Source organism: Cebus imitator, unplaced genomic scaffold, assembly GCF_001604975.1.
Source record: "Cebus imitator isolate Cc_AM_T3 unplaced genomic scaffold, Cebus_imitator-1.0 Scaffold635, whole genome shotgun sequence".
Classification (NCBI taxonomy): domain Eukaryota; kingdom Metazoa; phylum Chordata; class Mammalia; order Primates; family Cebidae; genus Cebus; species Cebus imitator.
In genome coordinates, this window is record NW_016107950.1 from 359,293 (window position 1) to 375,345 (window position 16,053).

At 39.1% G+C, this 16,053-nt stretch overlaps 1 protein-coding gene, 1 long non-coding RNA gene, 1 other non-coding gene and 1 pseudogene across 5 annotated transcripts in view; 2 read left to right on the forward strand and 2 right to left on the reverse strand.

The window, feature by feature from the left end:
* ARHGEF4 (Rho guanine nucleotide exchange factor 4) overlaps positions 1-16,053 on the reverse strand; it is a 218,481-nt gene that overhangs the window by 100,879 nt on the left and 101,549 nt on the right. For both annotated transcript variants that reach the window (XM_017517522.2, XM_037734572.1), the window contains exon 3: positions 11,634-11,939. In XM_017517522.2, coding sequence (XP_017373011.2) covers positions 11,634-11,939 — 306 coding nt within the window. The remainder of the gene's footprint in view (positions 1-11,633; positions 11,940-16,053) is intronic.
* LOC108295376 lies at positions 5,190-5,552 on the forward strand (annotated as a pseudogene). Its single transcript, XR_001821375.2, has one exon. The product of XR_001821375.2 is annotated as a small nuclear ribonucleoprotein G-like (transcript).
* LOC108295377 overlaps positions 12,363-16,053 on the reverse strand; it is a 14,543-nt gene continuing 10,852 nt past the window's right edge. The window contains exons 3-4 of the long non-coding RNA XR_001821376.2: positions 15,266-15,270; positions 12,363-12,372 (exon numbers count right to left, since the gene is read on the reverse strand). This is a non-coding gene — a long non-coding RNA (uncharacterized LOC108295377). The remainder of the gene's footprint in view (positions 12,373-15,265; positions 15,271-16,053) is intronic.
* LOC119469370 lies at positions 12,737-12,853 on the forward strand. The gene has a single exon (XR_005198160.1).

Genomic DNA, 16,053 nt, shown 5'->3' on the forward strand with positions numbered 1-16,053 from the left:
CCAGGCTTGCCTTACAAGAGCTCCTGAGGGAAGCACTAAACATGGAAAGGAACAACCAGCACCAGCCACTGCAAAAACATACCAAATTGTAAAGACCATTGACTACAAAGAAACTCCATCAACTAATGGGCAAAACAACCAGCTAGCATCAAAATGGCAGGCTCAAATTCACACATAACAATATTAACTTTAAATGTAAATGGGCTAAATGCCCCAATTAAAAGACACAGACTGGCAAATTGGATAGTGAAGACCCATTGGTGTGCTGTATTAAGGAGACCCATCTCACATGCAAAGATACACATAGACTCAAAATAAAGGGATGGAGGAAGATTTACCAAGCAAATGGAAAGAAAAAAAAAAGGCAGTTGTTGCAATCCTAGTCTCTGATAAAACAGACTTTAAACCAACAAAGATCAAAAGAGACAAAGAAGGGCATTACGTAATGGTAAAGGGATTAATGCAACAAGAAGAGCTAACTGTCCTAAATATATATGCACCCAATACAGGAGCACCCAGATACATAAAGCAAGTTCTTAATGACCTACAAAGAGACTCACATGCAATAACAGTGAGAGACTTTAACACCCCACTGTCATTATTAGACAGATCAATGAGACAGAAAATTAACAAGGATATCCAGGACTTGAACTCAGATCTGGACCAAGTGGACCTAATAGACATCTACAGAACTCTCCATTCCAAAACCACAGAATGTACATTCTTCTCAGTACCATATCACACATATTATAAAATTGACCACAAAATTGGAAGTGTTTTACTTCCCCTTTTGCACCCTCGGCAGATGCAAAAGAATGGAAATCATAACAAACGGTCTCTCAGACCACAGTGCAATCAAATTAGAACTCAGGATTAAGAAACTCACTCAAAACTGCACAACTACATGGAAACTGAACAACCTGATCTTGAATGACTACAGGATAAATAACAAAATGAAGGCAGAAATAAAGATGCTGTTTGAAACCAATGAGGACAAAGACAAAATGTACCAAAACCTCTGGGACATATTTAAAGCAGTGTCTAGAGGGGAATTTATAGCACTAAATTCCCACAAGAGAAATGACAAAAGATCTAAAATTAGCACCCTAATGTCATGATTAAAACAATTAGAGGAGGCTGAGCATGGTGACTCATGCCTGTATTCCCAGCACTTTGGGAGGCCAAGGTGGGCAGATCATGAGGTCAGGAGTTCAAGACCAGCCTGGCCAACATGGTGAAACCCCATCTCTACTAAAAATACAAAAATCAGCAGGGCATGGTGGCACATGCCTGTAATCCCAGCTACTCTGGAGGCTGAGGCAGGAGAATTGCTTGAACTGGGACGTGAGAGGTGGAGGTTGCAGTGAGCCGAGATCATGCCACTCCACTCCAGCCTGGGCTACAGAGCAAGACTCTTGTTTCAAAAAAAAAAAAAAAAAAAAAAAAAAAAAAACTCTTTTTTAAAAAAAAAAAAAAAAAAAAACAACTAGAGAAGCAAGATGAAACAAATTCAAAAGCTAGCAGAAGAGAAGACAAGAAATAACTAAGATCAGAGCAGAACTGAAGGAGACAGACACACCAAAAAAACCCTTCAAAAAAAATCAATGAATCCAGGAACTGGTTTTTTGAAAAGATCAACAAAATAGATAGACCACTAGCCAGACTAATAAAGAAGAAAAGAGAGAAGAATCAAATAGATGCAACAAAAAATGATAAAGGGGATATCACCACCAATCCCACAGAAATACAAACTATCATCAGAGAATACTATAAATACCTCTATGCAAATAAATCTAGAAGAAATGGATAAATTCCTGGATACTTACATCCTCCTAAGACTAAACATGGCAGAAGGTGAATCCCTGAATAGACCAATAACAAGGTCTGAAGTTGAGGCAGCAATTAATAGCCTACCAACCAAAAAAAAGTCTAGGACCAGATGAGTTCACAGCTGAATTCTACCAGAGGTACACAGAGGAGCTGGTACCATTCCTTCTAAAACTATTCCAAACAATAGAAAAAGAGGGAATCTTCTGTAACTCATTTTATAAGACCAACATCATCTTGGTACCAAAACCTGGCAGAAACATAACTAAAAAAGAAAATTTCAGCCCAATATCCATGATGAACATTGATGTGAAAATCTTCAATAAAATAATGGCAAACCAAATCCAACAGCACATCAAAAAGCTTATCCATCTTGATCACGTCAGCTTCATCCTTGGGATGCAAGGCTGATTCAACATACACAAATCTATAAACATAATCCATCACATAAAGAGAACCAAAGACAAAAACCACATGATTATCTCAATAGATGCAGAGAAGGCCTTTGACAACATTCAACAGCGCTTTATGCTAAAAACTCTCAATAAAACAGATATCCATGGAATGTATCTCAAAAAAATAAGAGCTATTTATGACAACCCCACAGCCAACATCATACTGAATGGGCAAAAACTGGAGCATTCCCTTTGAAAATTGGCACAAGGCAAGGATGCCCTCTCTCACCACTCCTATTCAACATAGTATTGGAAGTTCTGGCCAGGGCAATCAGGCAAGAAAAAGAAATAAAGGGTATTCAGTCAGGAAAAGAGGAAGTCAGATTGTCTCCATTTGCAGACAACATGATCATATATTTAGAAGAACCCATCATCTCAGCCCAAAATCTCCATAAGCTGATAAGTAATTTCAGCAAAGGCTCAGGATACAAAATCAATGTGCAAAAATCACAAGCATTCCTATACACCGATAACAGACAGAGAGCCAAAGAACTCCCAATCACAATTGCTACAAAGAGAATAAATACCTAGGAATACAAGTAACAAGGGATGTGAAGGACCTCCTCAAGGAGAACTACAAGCCACTGCTCAAGGAAATAAGAGAGGACACAAACAGATGGAAAGACATTCCATGCTTATGGTTAGGAGGAATCAATATTGTGGAAATGGCCATACACCAAAAGAAATTTATAGATTCAATGGTATCCCCATCAAGCTACCATTCACAGAATTGGAGAAAACCACCTTAAATTTCACATGGAACCAAAAAAAGATCCCAAATAGCCAAGACAATCCTAAGCAAAAAACAAACAAACAAACCCCCCCCCCACCAAAAAAAAGCTGGAGGCATCATGCTACTTGACTTCAAACTATACTACAAGGCTACAGTAATCAAAACAGCATGGTAATGGTACTAAAACAGAGATATAGACCTATGGAACAGAACAGAGGCCTCAGAAATAACGCCACACATCTACAACCATCTGGTCTTTGACAAATCTGACAAAAACAAGCAATGGGGAAAGGATGCCCTATTTAATAAATGGTGTTGGGAAAACTGGCTAGTCATATGCAGAAAGCTGAAACTGGATCCCTTCCTTGCACCTTATACAAAAATGAACTCCAGATGGATTAAAGATTTAAACATAAGATCTAACACCATAAAAACCCCAGAAGAAAACCTAGGCAATACCATTGAGGACATAGGCATGGGGCAAGGACTTCATGACTAAAACACTAAAAGCAATGGCAACAAAAGCCAAAATTGACAAATGTGATCTAATTAAAGAGCTTCTGCACCGCAAAAAAACTGTTATTAGAGTGAACTGGCAACAAACAGAATGGGAAAAAATTTTGCAATCTATCCATCTGACAAAGGGCTAATATCCAGAATCTATAAAGAGCTTAAACAAATTTACAAGAAAAAAAACAATCCCATCAAAAAGTGGGTGAAGGATATGAACAGACACGTCTCAAAAGAAGTCATTTATGCAGCCAACAAACATGAAAAAAAGCTCATCACCACTGGTCATTAGAGAACTGCAAATCAAAACCACACTGAGACACCATCTCATGCCAGTTAGAATGGCGATCATTAAAAAATCAAGAGACAACAGATGCTGGAAAGGATGTGGAGAAATAGGAATGCTTTTACATTGTTGGTGGGAGTGTAAATTAGTTCAACCACTGTACAAGACAGTGTGGTGATTCCTCAGGGATCCAGAACTAGAAATACCATTTGACCCAGCAATCCCATTAATGGGTCATGTCTTTATAATAGAATGATTTATATCCAAAGGATTATGTAAAGACACATGCACATGTATGTTTATTGTGGCACTGTTCACAATAGCAGAGACTTGTAACCAAACCAAATGCCCATCAAGGATAGACTGGATAAAGGAAATGTGGCACATGTACACCATGGAACATTATGCAGCCATAGAAAATGATGAGTTCATGTCCTTTACATGGACACGGATAAAGCTGGAAATGATCATTCTCAGCAAACTGACACAAGAACAGAAAACCAAACACCACATGTTCTCACCCATAAGTGGGTGATGAACAGTGAGAATACATGGACACAGGGAGGGGAATATCACACACCAGTGCCTGTCAGGAGGTGGGGGGCTAGGAGAGGGATAGCAGGAGGCAGGGGGATTGGGGAGGGATAGCATTAGGAGAAATACCTAATGTAGATGACGGGGTGATGGAGGCAGCAAACCACTATGGCACATGTATACATATGTAACAAACCTGCACGTTCTGCACGTGTCCCAGAACTTAAAGTATAATAATAATAATAAAAATAAATAAATTTATTAATTAAAAAAATGCCTTGCCTTATCTCTCAATTGTTTGTGGGGAGAAAAAGAAAAGGCTATCCAGTTAGAAAATAGGTAAAAGAATGGAAAACACATTTCACCTAAATTTCACCTGAACTGCTGTACCAATGACAAATACGCACATGAAAATATTTTCTACATTATTGCCCCTTAGAACCCAACCATTTCCAAAATGATGTATCACTACATCACTATTACTAAAATAATAAAAATTTAAAAATACCAAAAAAAACAACAAATGCTGATAAGAATGCTGAAAAACTGGATCATGCACACATTACTGGCTGGAATGTAAAATGGTACCGCCATCTGGAAAATAATGTGGCAGATTCTTATAAAACTGAATAGACAACTATCATATGACCCAACAATTGTACTCTTGGGCATTTACCCCAGAGAAATGAAAATATATGTTATTATGTTAATTAACATATTGTTTATAATAGCCCAAACCTGAAAGACTTTTTGAAGAAACAAGTGCTGATAATTCCTAAATTTGATAAAGTACATGAATCTACACATCTAAGAAGATCAGTGGTGTGCCCGTGGAGTAGCCATCATGAGCAAAGCTCACCTTCCCGAGTTGAAAAAAATTTATGGACAAGAAGTTATCATTGAAACTAAATGGTGGCAGACATGTCCAAGGAATATTATGGGGATTTGATCCCTTTATGAATCTTGTGATAGATGAATGTGTGGAGATGGCGACTAGTGGACAACAGAACAATATTGGAATGGTAGTAATACGAGGAAATATTATCATCATGTTAGAAGCCTTGGAACGAGTATAAATAATGGCTGTTCAGCAGAGAAACCCATGTCCTCTCTCCATAGGGCCTGTTTTACTATGATGTAAAAATTAGGTCATGCACATTTTCATATTAGACTTTTTGTGAAATAAACTTTTGTAATAGTCAAAAAAAAAAAAGATCAGTGAACTCAGTGGTAGATAAACATAAAGACTCACACTGAGACACATTGGAATCAAACAGCTGAAAGCTAAAGATAAAAAGTGAATCTTGAAATCAGCAATTCACCATGTACAAGGGTTCCTAATAAGATTAACAGCTGATTTCTTCTCAGAAACCATGGAGGCAGAGGCCAGAGGCATAAAAAACAGGGAAAGAAAAAAAATATCCACCAAGAATTCTATATCTGGGAAAGCTGTACTTCAAAAATTAATGGAAAAATTATCCCATGCAAAAAGAGGGCTGGAGTATCTATACCAGGTATCTATAACAAAAGAGAGCTGGAGTATCTATACCAGCACCAGACAAAATAAGCTTTATGTTGAAAACTGTTATAAAGACAAAGAAAGACATTACAGATTTATTAAAAAGTCAGTTCATCAAGATGATATAACAATTACAAACATATATATACCTACCAACTGAGTAACAAAAATGGACAGAAATCATGTGAGAAATAGACAGTTGTGCAATAATAGTTGAAGACTTCAACATCCTTTCAATAATAAATGTACATAAGGTCAATGAGGAAATGGAGGTCTTGAACAATACTATAAACCAATTAAAACTAATAGACATATACAGAACACTCAACCTAACAATAGCAGAATACACATTCTTCTCAAGTACACATGGAACATTCTCCAGAAGAGACCATAAGTGAGGCCAGAAAAGAAGTTTTAGTAAATTTTTTTTTTGACATGGAGTTTTGCTCATGTTGCCCAGGATGGAGTGCAATGGTATAATCTTGGCTCCCTGCAACCTCCGCCTCCTGGGTTCAAGTGATTCTCCTGTCTCAGCCTCCTGGGTAGCTGAGATTATAGGCACGTGCCACCATGCCCAGCTAATTTTGTATTTTTAATAGAGACGGGGTTTCACCAGGCTGGTCAGCCTGGTCTCAAACTCCTAACCTCAGGTGATCAGCCTGCCAAGCCTCCAAAGTGCTAGGATTACAGATGTGAGCCACCACGCCTAGCCAGTAAATTTTTAAAGGCTGAATTCATACAAAGTGTCTTTTCTGACTGCAATGTGCTGAAACTAGACACCAATAGCAGAACTGGAAAAATCACAAATATTTGGAAATTAATATAATATTAAACAGGCAGTGAGTCAAAGAAGAAATCATAAGATTTCACAAAAAAGAAAAGAAGAAATCACAAAATTAGAAAATAATGTGAGATGAATGAAAACCAAAACACAACCTATCAAAACTTATGGATGCAGTGAAGGCTAACCCCAAAGCTAATAGATGGAAGAAAATAATAAAGATGAAAGTAGAGATATATTAAATATGGAGGCTGGGTGCTCATGCCTGTAATCCCAGCACTTTGGGAGGCTGAGGTGGGTGGAACACTTGCGCTCAGGAGTTGGAGACTAGCCTGGGCAACATCGTGAAACCGTGTCTCTACCAAAAATACCAAATACCGGTCTTGTAACTCAGTCTCTAGATCGATAAATAAATAAATAAATAGATAAAAATTTAAAAATGGAATAAAATAAGAAAAACAATAGAGAAAATCAAGACAACCAAAAATATTTTCTATGAAGACCAACAAAATTGATAAACACTTAGTTATACTGATTTTAAAAAAAGAGAGAAAACGCAAATTACTAAAATTAGAAATGAGAGTGGGGGCATTACTACTGATGTTACAGAAATTTTAAAGGATTTTAAGAAAATAATATGAACAACTGTATATCAACAGATTAGATAATGCAGATAAAATGGAGAAATTCTTAAGAAAAACACAAGCTATTAATACGAAAATGACTCAAGAAGAAATATAAATTCTGGCCAGGCACAGTGGCTTATACCTGTAATCCCACACATTTTGCAAGGCCAAAGCGAGTGGATCACTTGAAGTCAGGAGTTCGAGACCAGCCTGGCCAATATAGTGAAACCCTGTCTCTACCAAAAAATACAAAAATTAGCCAGGTGTGGTGGTGCACACCTGTAATCCCAGCTACTCAGGAGGCTGAGGCAGGAGAATCGCTTGAACCCATGAGGTGGAGGTTGCAGTGAGTCAAGATCGTGTTGCTGCACTATAGCCTGGGTGACAGAACGAGACTGTCTCACCAAATAAAAAAAGAAGATGAAGAAGAAATATAAAATCTGAACAGATCAAGTAAAGAATTGTTTTTTCACCAATCTGATGCTGAAAGAAAAGAAAAAAAAATTGAATCAGTAATCAGAAACCCCACAACAAAGAAAAGCCTAGGACCAGAAAGCTTCACTGGTGAACTCTACAAGACATTTAAAGAAGAATCCTTCTCAAACGCTTCCAAAATATAGAAGAGGAGAGAGCACTTCTTAACTCATTCTATAAGACCAGAATCACCCTGATACCAAAGCCAGACAAAAACCTCATAAGAAAATTGCAGATCAATACATATTCAATGTAATATACCACATTAATAGGACAAAGAAAACACACGTGACTATTTCAGTTGATGCAGAAAAACCGTCATCAAAATTGATCACGCACTTGAAAAACCCAGCACCCTTTCATAATAAAAACACTAGAAATACAAAGGAACTTCCTTAACATGATAAAACGGCATTTGTGAAAAACACACAGCTAACATCCTACTCGATAATGAAAGACTGAAAGCTTTAATGCTAAAATCAAGAAGACAACGATGCCCCATTTCACCACTTCTGCTCTACGTTGTTATGCAAGTTCTACCTGAAGCAAGTAGGGGAAAAAAGAGAAATCAAAGGCATCTAAACTGGAAAGGAAGAAGTAAAATAATCTATTTTTACAAATGATACAATCTTATGCATATAAATTTCTAAAGAATCCACAAAAATATTCTTACAGCTAGTAAATGAATTCAGCAGTGTTTCAGGATACAGGATCAATAAACAAAAATCAATTGTATTTTTATACTCTAGTAATGGATAATCCCAAAATGAAATTTTTAAAAGTTTCCATTTATGATGTCATCAAAAAGACTAAAATACTTAGGAAAAATTTTAACCAAGGATGTGCAAGACTTTTACAGTGAAAACAACAAAACGCTGCTGAAAACAAATCAAGAATACCTCCTCAAAAATGGAAAAACACCCAGTGTTCATGGATTGGAAGACTTAATGTTATTAATATTGCACTACTCTCCAAAGTGATCTACAGATTGAATGCAATCCTATAGAAATCCCAAGGGCCTTTCTTTCTTTCTTTCTTTTTTTTGCAGGAATGGAAATTGAGTTATAAGATTCATATGAAATTGCAAGGCCCAGCAAATAGCCAAAACAATTTTGAAAAAGAACAAAGAAGACTCATGCATTCCAATTTCAAAACTTATTATAAAACTATGATCAAAACAATGTGCTACTGACATAACGACAGACATATAAACTAACAGGATAGAATTGAGAGCCCAAAAATATACTCATACATCTAAGGTAATTTGATTTTTTTTTTTTTTTGAGGCAGGGTCTCACTCTGTTGCCCATGCTGGAGTGTAGTGGTGCAATCTTGGCTCCCTGCAACCTCCACCTCCCAGGTTCAAGAGATTCTCCTGTCTCAACCTCCCGAGTAGCAGGGAGTATAGGTGCACACCACCATGCCTGGCTAATTTTTTTATTTTTAGTAGAGACAGGGTTTCACCATGTTGGCCAGGCTGGTGTTGAACTCCTAGCCTCAAGTGATCCACCTGCTTCAGCCTTCCAAAATGCTGGGATTGCAGACATAAGCCATCATGCTTAGCCAGTAATTTGATTTTTGACAAGGATGCCAAGGCCATTCATTTAGGGAAAGAATAGTCCTTTCAACACATAGTGCTTAGATAACTATATACCTGCATGGAAAAGATTAAAATTGGACCTCTATCACACACCACACAAAAATGAAATAAAAATGGATCAAAGACCTAAATGTAAAAGCAAAAGGTAAAAAACTTTTAGAAAAAAACCAGTAAATTTCATTACTTGGATTTGGCAAGAGATTCTTAGATATGATATCAAATGCACAAGCAACAACTACAAAAACAGATAAAATAGATTTCAGCAAAATTAAGTACTTATGCATCAATGGATACTATCAAAAAAGTTAAAGGCACTCTACAGATGGGAGAAAATATTTATAAATCATATATCAGGTAATGGTCTTACATTCAGAATATGTAAAGAATTCCAGGCCGGGTGTGGTGGCCCATGCTTGTACCCAGCACTTTGGGAGGCCGAGGCAGGTAGATCACTTGAAGTCAGGAGTTCAAGACCAGCCTGGCCAACATGGTGAAACGCTGTCTCTACTAAAAATACAAAAATTAGCTGGGCATGGTGGTAGGTGCCTGTAATCCCAGCTACTCAAGAGACTGAGGCAGGAGAATGGCTTGAAACCAGTAGGCAGAGGTTGCAGTGTGCCAAGATCACATGCCACTGTGCTCCAGCTTGGGTGACAAGAGTGAGACTCTGTCTCAAAAAAAAAAAGAATTCCTACAACTTAACAACAAAAAGACAATTAAAAATTAGCAAAGGATTTGAATAGGCATTTCTCCAAGAAAGATATATAAATGACCAAGAAACATTTGAAAATGTGCTCAACATTAGTCATTAGGGAAATGGANAAAAAAAAAAAAAAAAAAAAAAAAAAAAAAAAAAAAAAAAAAAAAAAAAAAAAAAAAAAAAAAAAAACCACAACGAGGTATCACTCATACCTACTGGGATGTTATAATTAGAACAATCACCATCACCACAAAACCAAACAGAGAACAAGTGCTGGTGAGGAGGTTGTGGAGAACCTGCAACCCTCATCCACCGCTGTGGGAATGTAAAATGGGGCAGCCATTGTGGAAAACAGGTGGGTGATTCTTCTAAAAGTTAATTATATAATTATCATATGGTCTGGTAATTCACACCTAGATACATACCCCCCAAAATTAAAAGCATATATTCAAACAAAAATTTATATTCTAGTCCTGGCTGCACTATTCACAGCAGCCAAAAGGTGGAAACAATCAAAATGTCTATCAATGGATGAATGGATGAACAAAGTGAGACAGGTACTGTGTAATCACGTAATGAAATGTTACCTAGCCATACAAAGAAATGAAGTACTGATATGTGCTATGACACGGATAAACCTCTAAACATAACCCTAAGTGAAAAACGCCAGTCACAAAAAGTCACATATCACGTAATTCCATTTATATGAAAAATCTAGAATAGGAAGACCCATAGGGACAGGAAGCGTATTGCCAGGGTCTGAGGCGGGGAAATGGGGAATGACTACTTAATGGGAACGGGGTTTCCTTTAGGAGTGATGAAAATGCTTTGGAACTGACAGAGGTGGTGCTCACAAAACACAGTGAATGAATATATTAAATGCCAATAAATTGTTCACTTTAACATGATTAATTCTACATTATGTGAATTTCACCTCAGTTTTAAAAAGTTGGTCTTCAGGGATAAGGTGAGACTCAGAGATGTGTACTTGACAAACACTTGATAATACATATTGCTAATTATAAAAAGAAAGAACAAGAAACTCTTGTCAAAGATTGGGTAAAGGGCATGATATCTACACAATTAATTCACTTTTTAATAGGCAGTCAGTTTTGTGCAAAAAATCTTGTTGTTAAAGTGTCCTAGAGACAAAATTGAATGGACAATGTAATGACTTTAACTGGTTAAGACTGTCGTATTGAAATGTTCTGTGCCTCTGTGAGTGGCAGAGCAAATGCTAGGGCAGTGTCTAATCGTGTTGGGCACACAGTAGGCACTCATTAAATGGCCGTCTTCTCTGCACTACTACCTTGCATGGGGCTGGCCACAGGCAGAGACACACTACAGAGAAGGAAGAGGGGGCCCTGACTTCTGCAGCTCTGGGGAATGTGCTGCTCAAAGTGTCTCTCCTGCAGACCCTAGCCTGTGGTACTCAGTGTGGCCCAGGCAGCATGCTGTAATCATAGGGGGTCCAGTGTGACAAGCTACAGCACAGGACAGTCAAGCGAAAGCTCAGGAAGTGACAGGCAGCTGCAGAGAGAAGGGGATACCCTGCAAGTCTGAGGGTTCCTGGCCGGGAACAGCTTACCTTGGCTCCATCATTGTGCACTGTCCCTATGTGCAGCCTCCTTTTGACGTGGGACTGCTTCTGCAACTTCTTTCTCTGTGTCTTCTCCAGCCACAAATCATCCACACTGACAGGTGAGCGGTGAGGGAGGCCCCTAGGATGTGAAGGAGGCTCCCCGTGGACAGCCTCTGTAGAGATGCAGAGGAGGGCCCATGTCACCATCTCAGTGGTGAAGCAGGGCTTCTGGGCTGGCTCCGTGTGGAACGCCTTCTGACTGTAAGAGCAACTGGGCTTCTCACCTGCTGGTTCCTCCCAGGGCATATGGTTCTGGAGAGTAGAGAGAACAGGTCAGGGGTCAGAGGTCAAAGGACATATCAACTGGGGACATGCTATCCTTCCTCTGCCCAGTTCCTTTTGGGTTTAACACTATGTTTTGGTTAATTCTCAAAGTATAGAGTCCAGTGAAATACTTTGTTCACAGTCATTTTGGAAAACGTGAAGATTAGGAACAAAACAAATCTTGTTTCTGTTAAAATGTCTACTTTCAAGATTTAAAAAAAAAAAATCCAGCCTTCTATTTTGATCAAATAATTAGGCCTTGAAAGTAACTACTGAACTTGGCATGCTCATTAGAAATACCTTTTAAAGGCCAGCAACCGGGGTAAAGGGTCCTGCTGAAACAACACCCCTTTTGAGCAGAACTGAAGCAGAAGCACACTTCCAGAGCCCAGTACCTCTTATAGCTAGATGCCGACGCTCACTGAAATGTATGCAAGGCTCCGCCTCACCAGCGTTACCACCACCATCCCTGGTTGCCATTACGCACCGGGCACCTTAAGGATTTCAAAATAAAATATGTCCACACTAGCAGAATAGTTAGAACTGTGTGGGCATCACCAGCATCTCTGTTCTTTGGAATGAACCACTGGGAGAAGAAACCCTTTTCTTCCCACATGTTGTCCAAGTCTAACGAGAGACAGCCCATGCCCACCCCATGAATACCTACTTCATAGCAGCAACCTCTATGCAATGGCATCTCCAAGTACTCTGTGTGTACTGTTTGCTAAAAACTAGGTGAAATTTCTCTTAACTGTTTCAAGAGTCTGTCTTAAAAATGTGTCTATGCTGGAGGACTGAGTTGGATGAGGTAAGATTTTGCTGATATGTTCCTAGAAAAAAGGGTTGGCAAGAACAGCCCTCACTGGAGACTATCACAGGGCTGACTGTTCTACCCAACACTACTCCAGTTGTACAGGCGACTGTCTCTGCTATAATTTCTTACTGACAGATCAGTTGGAGCAAAGAGGGGATGATTACTTAATATAAGATCTTGAGTTTTTGCCTCTCAAGTATCTCTTGTTGAACAGAATCGGATGTTTATTTTGTAGGTAAGTACATGGAAAATGAAGTTCTTATTTTAAATTAAGCTCCTTGATAGAGTTTATTTTTATGGTAGAAATTGTAGGGAGTCCCACAGTTAGATGGGAAAGTGATTAGATGTATTTGGGAGATGAGAGTATTTTGCATAAGAATTTTCTACAAGATTAGGATTTAATTATAGATCCTCTGCTTAATCTGAGGTATTCTAAAATTAAAAATGTATGCATATGTATATGTACACAGTGAAAGAAAGAGATGGAGGAAGAGAAAATGGATGGCTGGATAATTATTGCATGGTGGCTTTAGGGTACAGCCTGAGAATTGAGACTTTTTCTAGCTCTCCAGGTAATTCCAATGTGCAGCCAAGGTTGCAAACCACTGATCTAATGTGTTTATTTGAACTCCCAAATATTGTTCTACATTAAAAAATCGCTTTTAGCTAGTTATTTCTCCCCAAGCACCTTGTGGATGAGAAACAGCTGGTATTTCCTCCCTTAGAAACTCAGAGAATTTAAGAGACTTGCCTCAGAGCAAGTCCTTGCCCACAGGCACCCAGCTGGGTCCTCTGGGCTGTGCAGCAACAGATAGACCATACTCCTGGGAATTGGTGAGAAATGCAGATTTTCGAGCCCTGAGGGAACGGTTGGCAATTTATGTTTAAAATGCCCTCCAGGGAATTCTGAGGCAAGGCTACTCTGAGAGTTACTGTACTAGAGAGACAGGTAGATTAGAGAGAGGCAAGGTAGCTCAGGCTGTCCTGGTAGTCCTCATATGTCCTAGGGGAGAGGGTCAGACAGCAGACTTTGGGGTGGGATAATCTGAGTTTGGCTAAAGGAACTATTGTCCATCGTTGTATTCCCAAAAGGACAGCATTAAGAAATGATGAGACAATGGCAGATGAGAAAGTTCACGAAAATTCTGGAAAGGGTAAAGTGGATGTAGGAAGGATAGATGGTGCTGCAGAGCACAAGAAGCTATCTAAAGAAATGCAGATGACTTGGAGTTCGCAGGGAAGAAAGCAGGCGGAGGTTCTGATTTAAAGTTTGCAAGCATGACCCTCAGTGAAGGAGCTCAGTCAGCCATGTGACTGTGTATACTCCCCTTTCTATTACTCCTTCCCTCAAACTGCCAGGCAAGATCAAACATGACAGACTTATGGTCCTGAATAATTGAACAAGAATCTCCAGACTGTGGGGACCACAGACTTACTGGTGAAAGCAGTGGAGAGTTTGGGATGAAAACAGGATAGCAAGACAACCTGTATCATGAACAGGGAGCCACGCAGTACCCTGCTTCATTCTTTCCTGGTATAATCCTGTATCTCCTCAATAAGTGACTGGAGAATACCACTCTGGAGAAACTGACCCACCTAAGAGAAGGGACGTCTAAACACTGACTTATGAAATAAGCAACTTCTCTTTTAATCACTCAACAGGAAAGCACACTAGCTGATTAGCTCCACACGTGCTCACATAATATCTAAACAAATATTTGGTGTCTTCCTCTGAATAAATATTAAATTCACCCAAGGATTGCTAGGCATTTAGGAAAAACCTTCAATTAAAATGACCAAAATAAACAAACAGGGGAAAAAACTGGGAAAGAGAAAATGTAAAGGACAGAAGAAAACTTCAAAAGAACTAAAATTAATAACCTGAAGAAGAAAAAGGAAGACATTGAAATCATTAAATAAAAACAGTATGCTATTAAAAAAAAACAAACAGGGAACTTCCAGTTCTGGACAAGATGGCGTAGACACACTTCTCCCTGTTTGTTTCACTAGGCACAGCTAAAAACCTAAGACATTGTATATAAAACAAAGATACGAAAACAAAGACATCTGAATGGTGGAGAGAAGAAAGTAGATCAGCTAAGGGTCCTAAAATGCAAGGAATGACACGCCAGGGAGTTCCCTAGGTTTTCTTTTGTTGCACGTATACCACTCATACATGCTTCCTATTTAGATGCTGAACAGTCTTGCTGGAGATGTCACTAGGTCCAGTCAGAAAAGCCCCAACGAAAGCCTACATTCTGTAGCTAAAGGACAAGCCTAGTAAGACAGAAAACTTTTGGACAAATGCTCTACTCAAACCAAACATTAAGCAAAAATCATGCAACATACCCCTGTCTCCCTCACACCCCAGCAAAGCCTGAGTGAAGAACTCCCAACCTCACCTCTGACTGTCATAGGTCACATACGTCCCTGAGACAAGTGGTGTGAGAGAATGCTGATGGGAAAGCCTGAACTTTCTTCCCCTCTCAGTGTAAGTGACGCCCTCTGCCATGGTGTCTGTGAAGACAATGTGTGAAGTCAGTCTTCCATCCTCTACCTGGTGTCAGTGAGGCATTCCTCCCCTGTCCTGCTGAGGTCTAGGAGAAGGGCTTCTAGAGAGCCAGCACCTTCAGCTCCAGCCAGAATTCACAAGGCCTCCCGATCCTACTGACAAAGCAGAAGCATCACTGTCTTGGACAAGCACTGCCATTTTAAAGTCCACCCTGATTAAAAAAAAAATCGCCTAAATTTAAAGGGCATCAGTCTAATGACTAAGGTCAGCATGACCATAAACCACAAATAACATCTCTGACCAGAAACATTCCAAACCCTTCCCTGATCACAGACATACCAGCCCCCAAGATAACCTCCCCTCCAGCCAGAGAGATGTCAGCCCCAAGATAACCTCTCCTCCGACCAGAGACATTCTAACCCCACTGTAAACTTCTCCCCCAAACAGAAATATTCTCTTACCAATAAATACTCTTAGTCTGTAAGAGAGAGTGCTCCTGAGTAAAATCGACCAGAAGCCCCTCTCAGGTTTATTCTCCAAAATAAACCTGTCTTTGACTGTTGAGCCACTTTTCATGTTTCTTTCCTCTTTCTTTAACTCTTATACTCATGCTGTCAGTGTAAGGTTGGTGTAGAATCTTAATTCCCATTATGCCCATCCTTGCATAAGGTATCAACAGAGGCCAATAACGGAATATGGGGTTTTAATCAAACCTGGCAGTAATGTGGTAGTGCCCACACCAGAGTGGGGTCAGAAGTGGTTTTCCAAAACAGAAG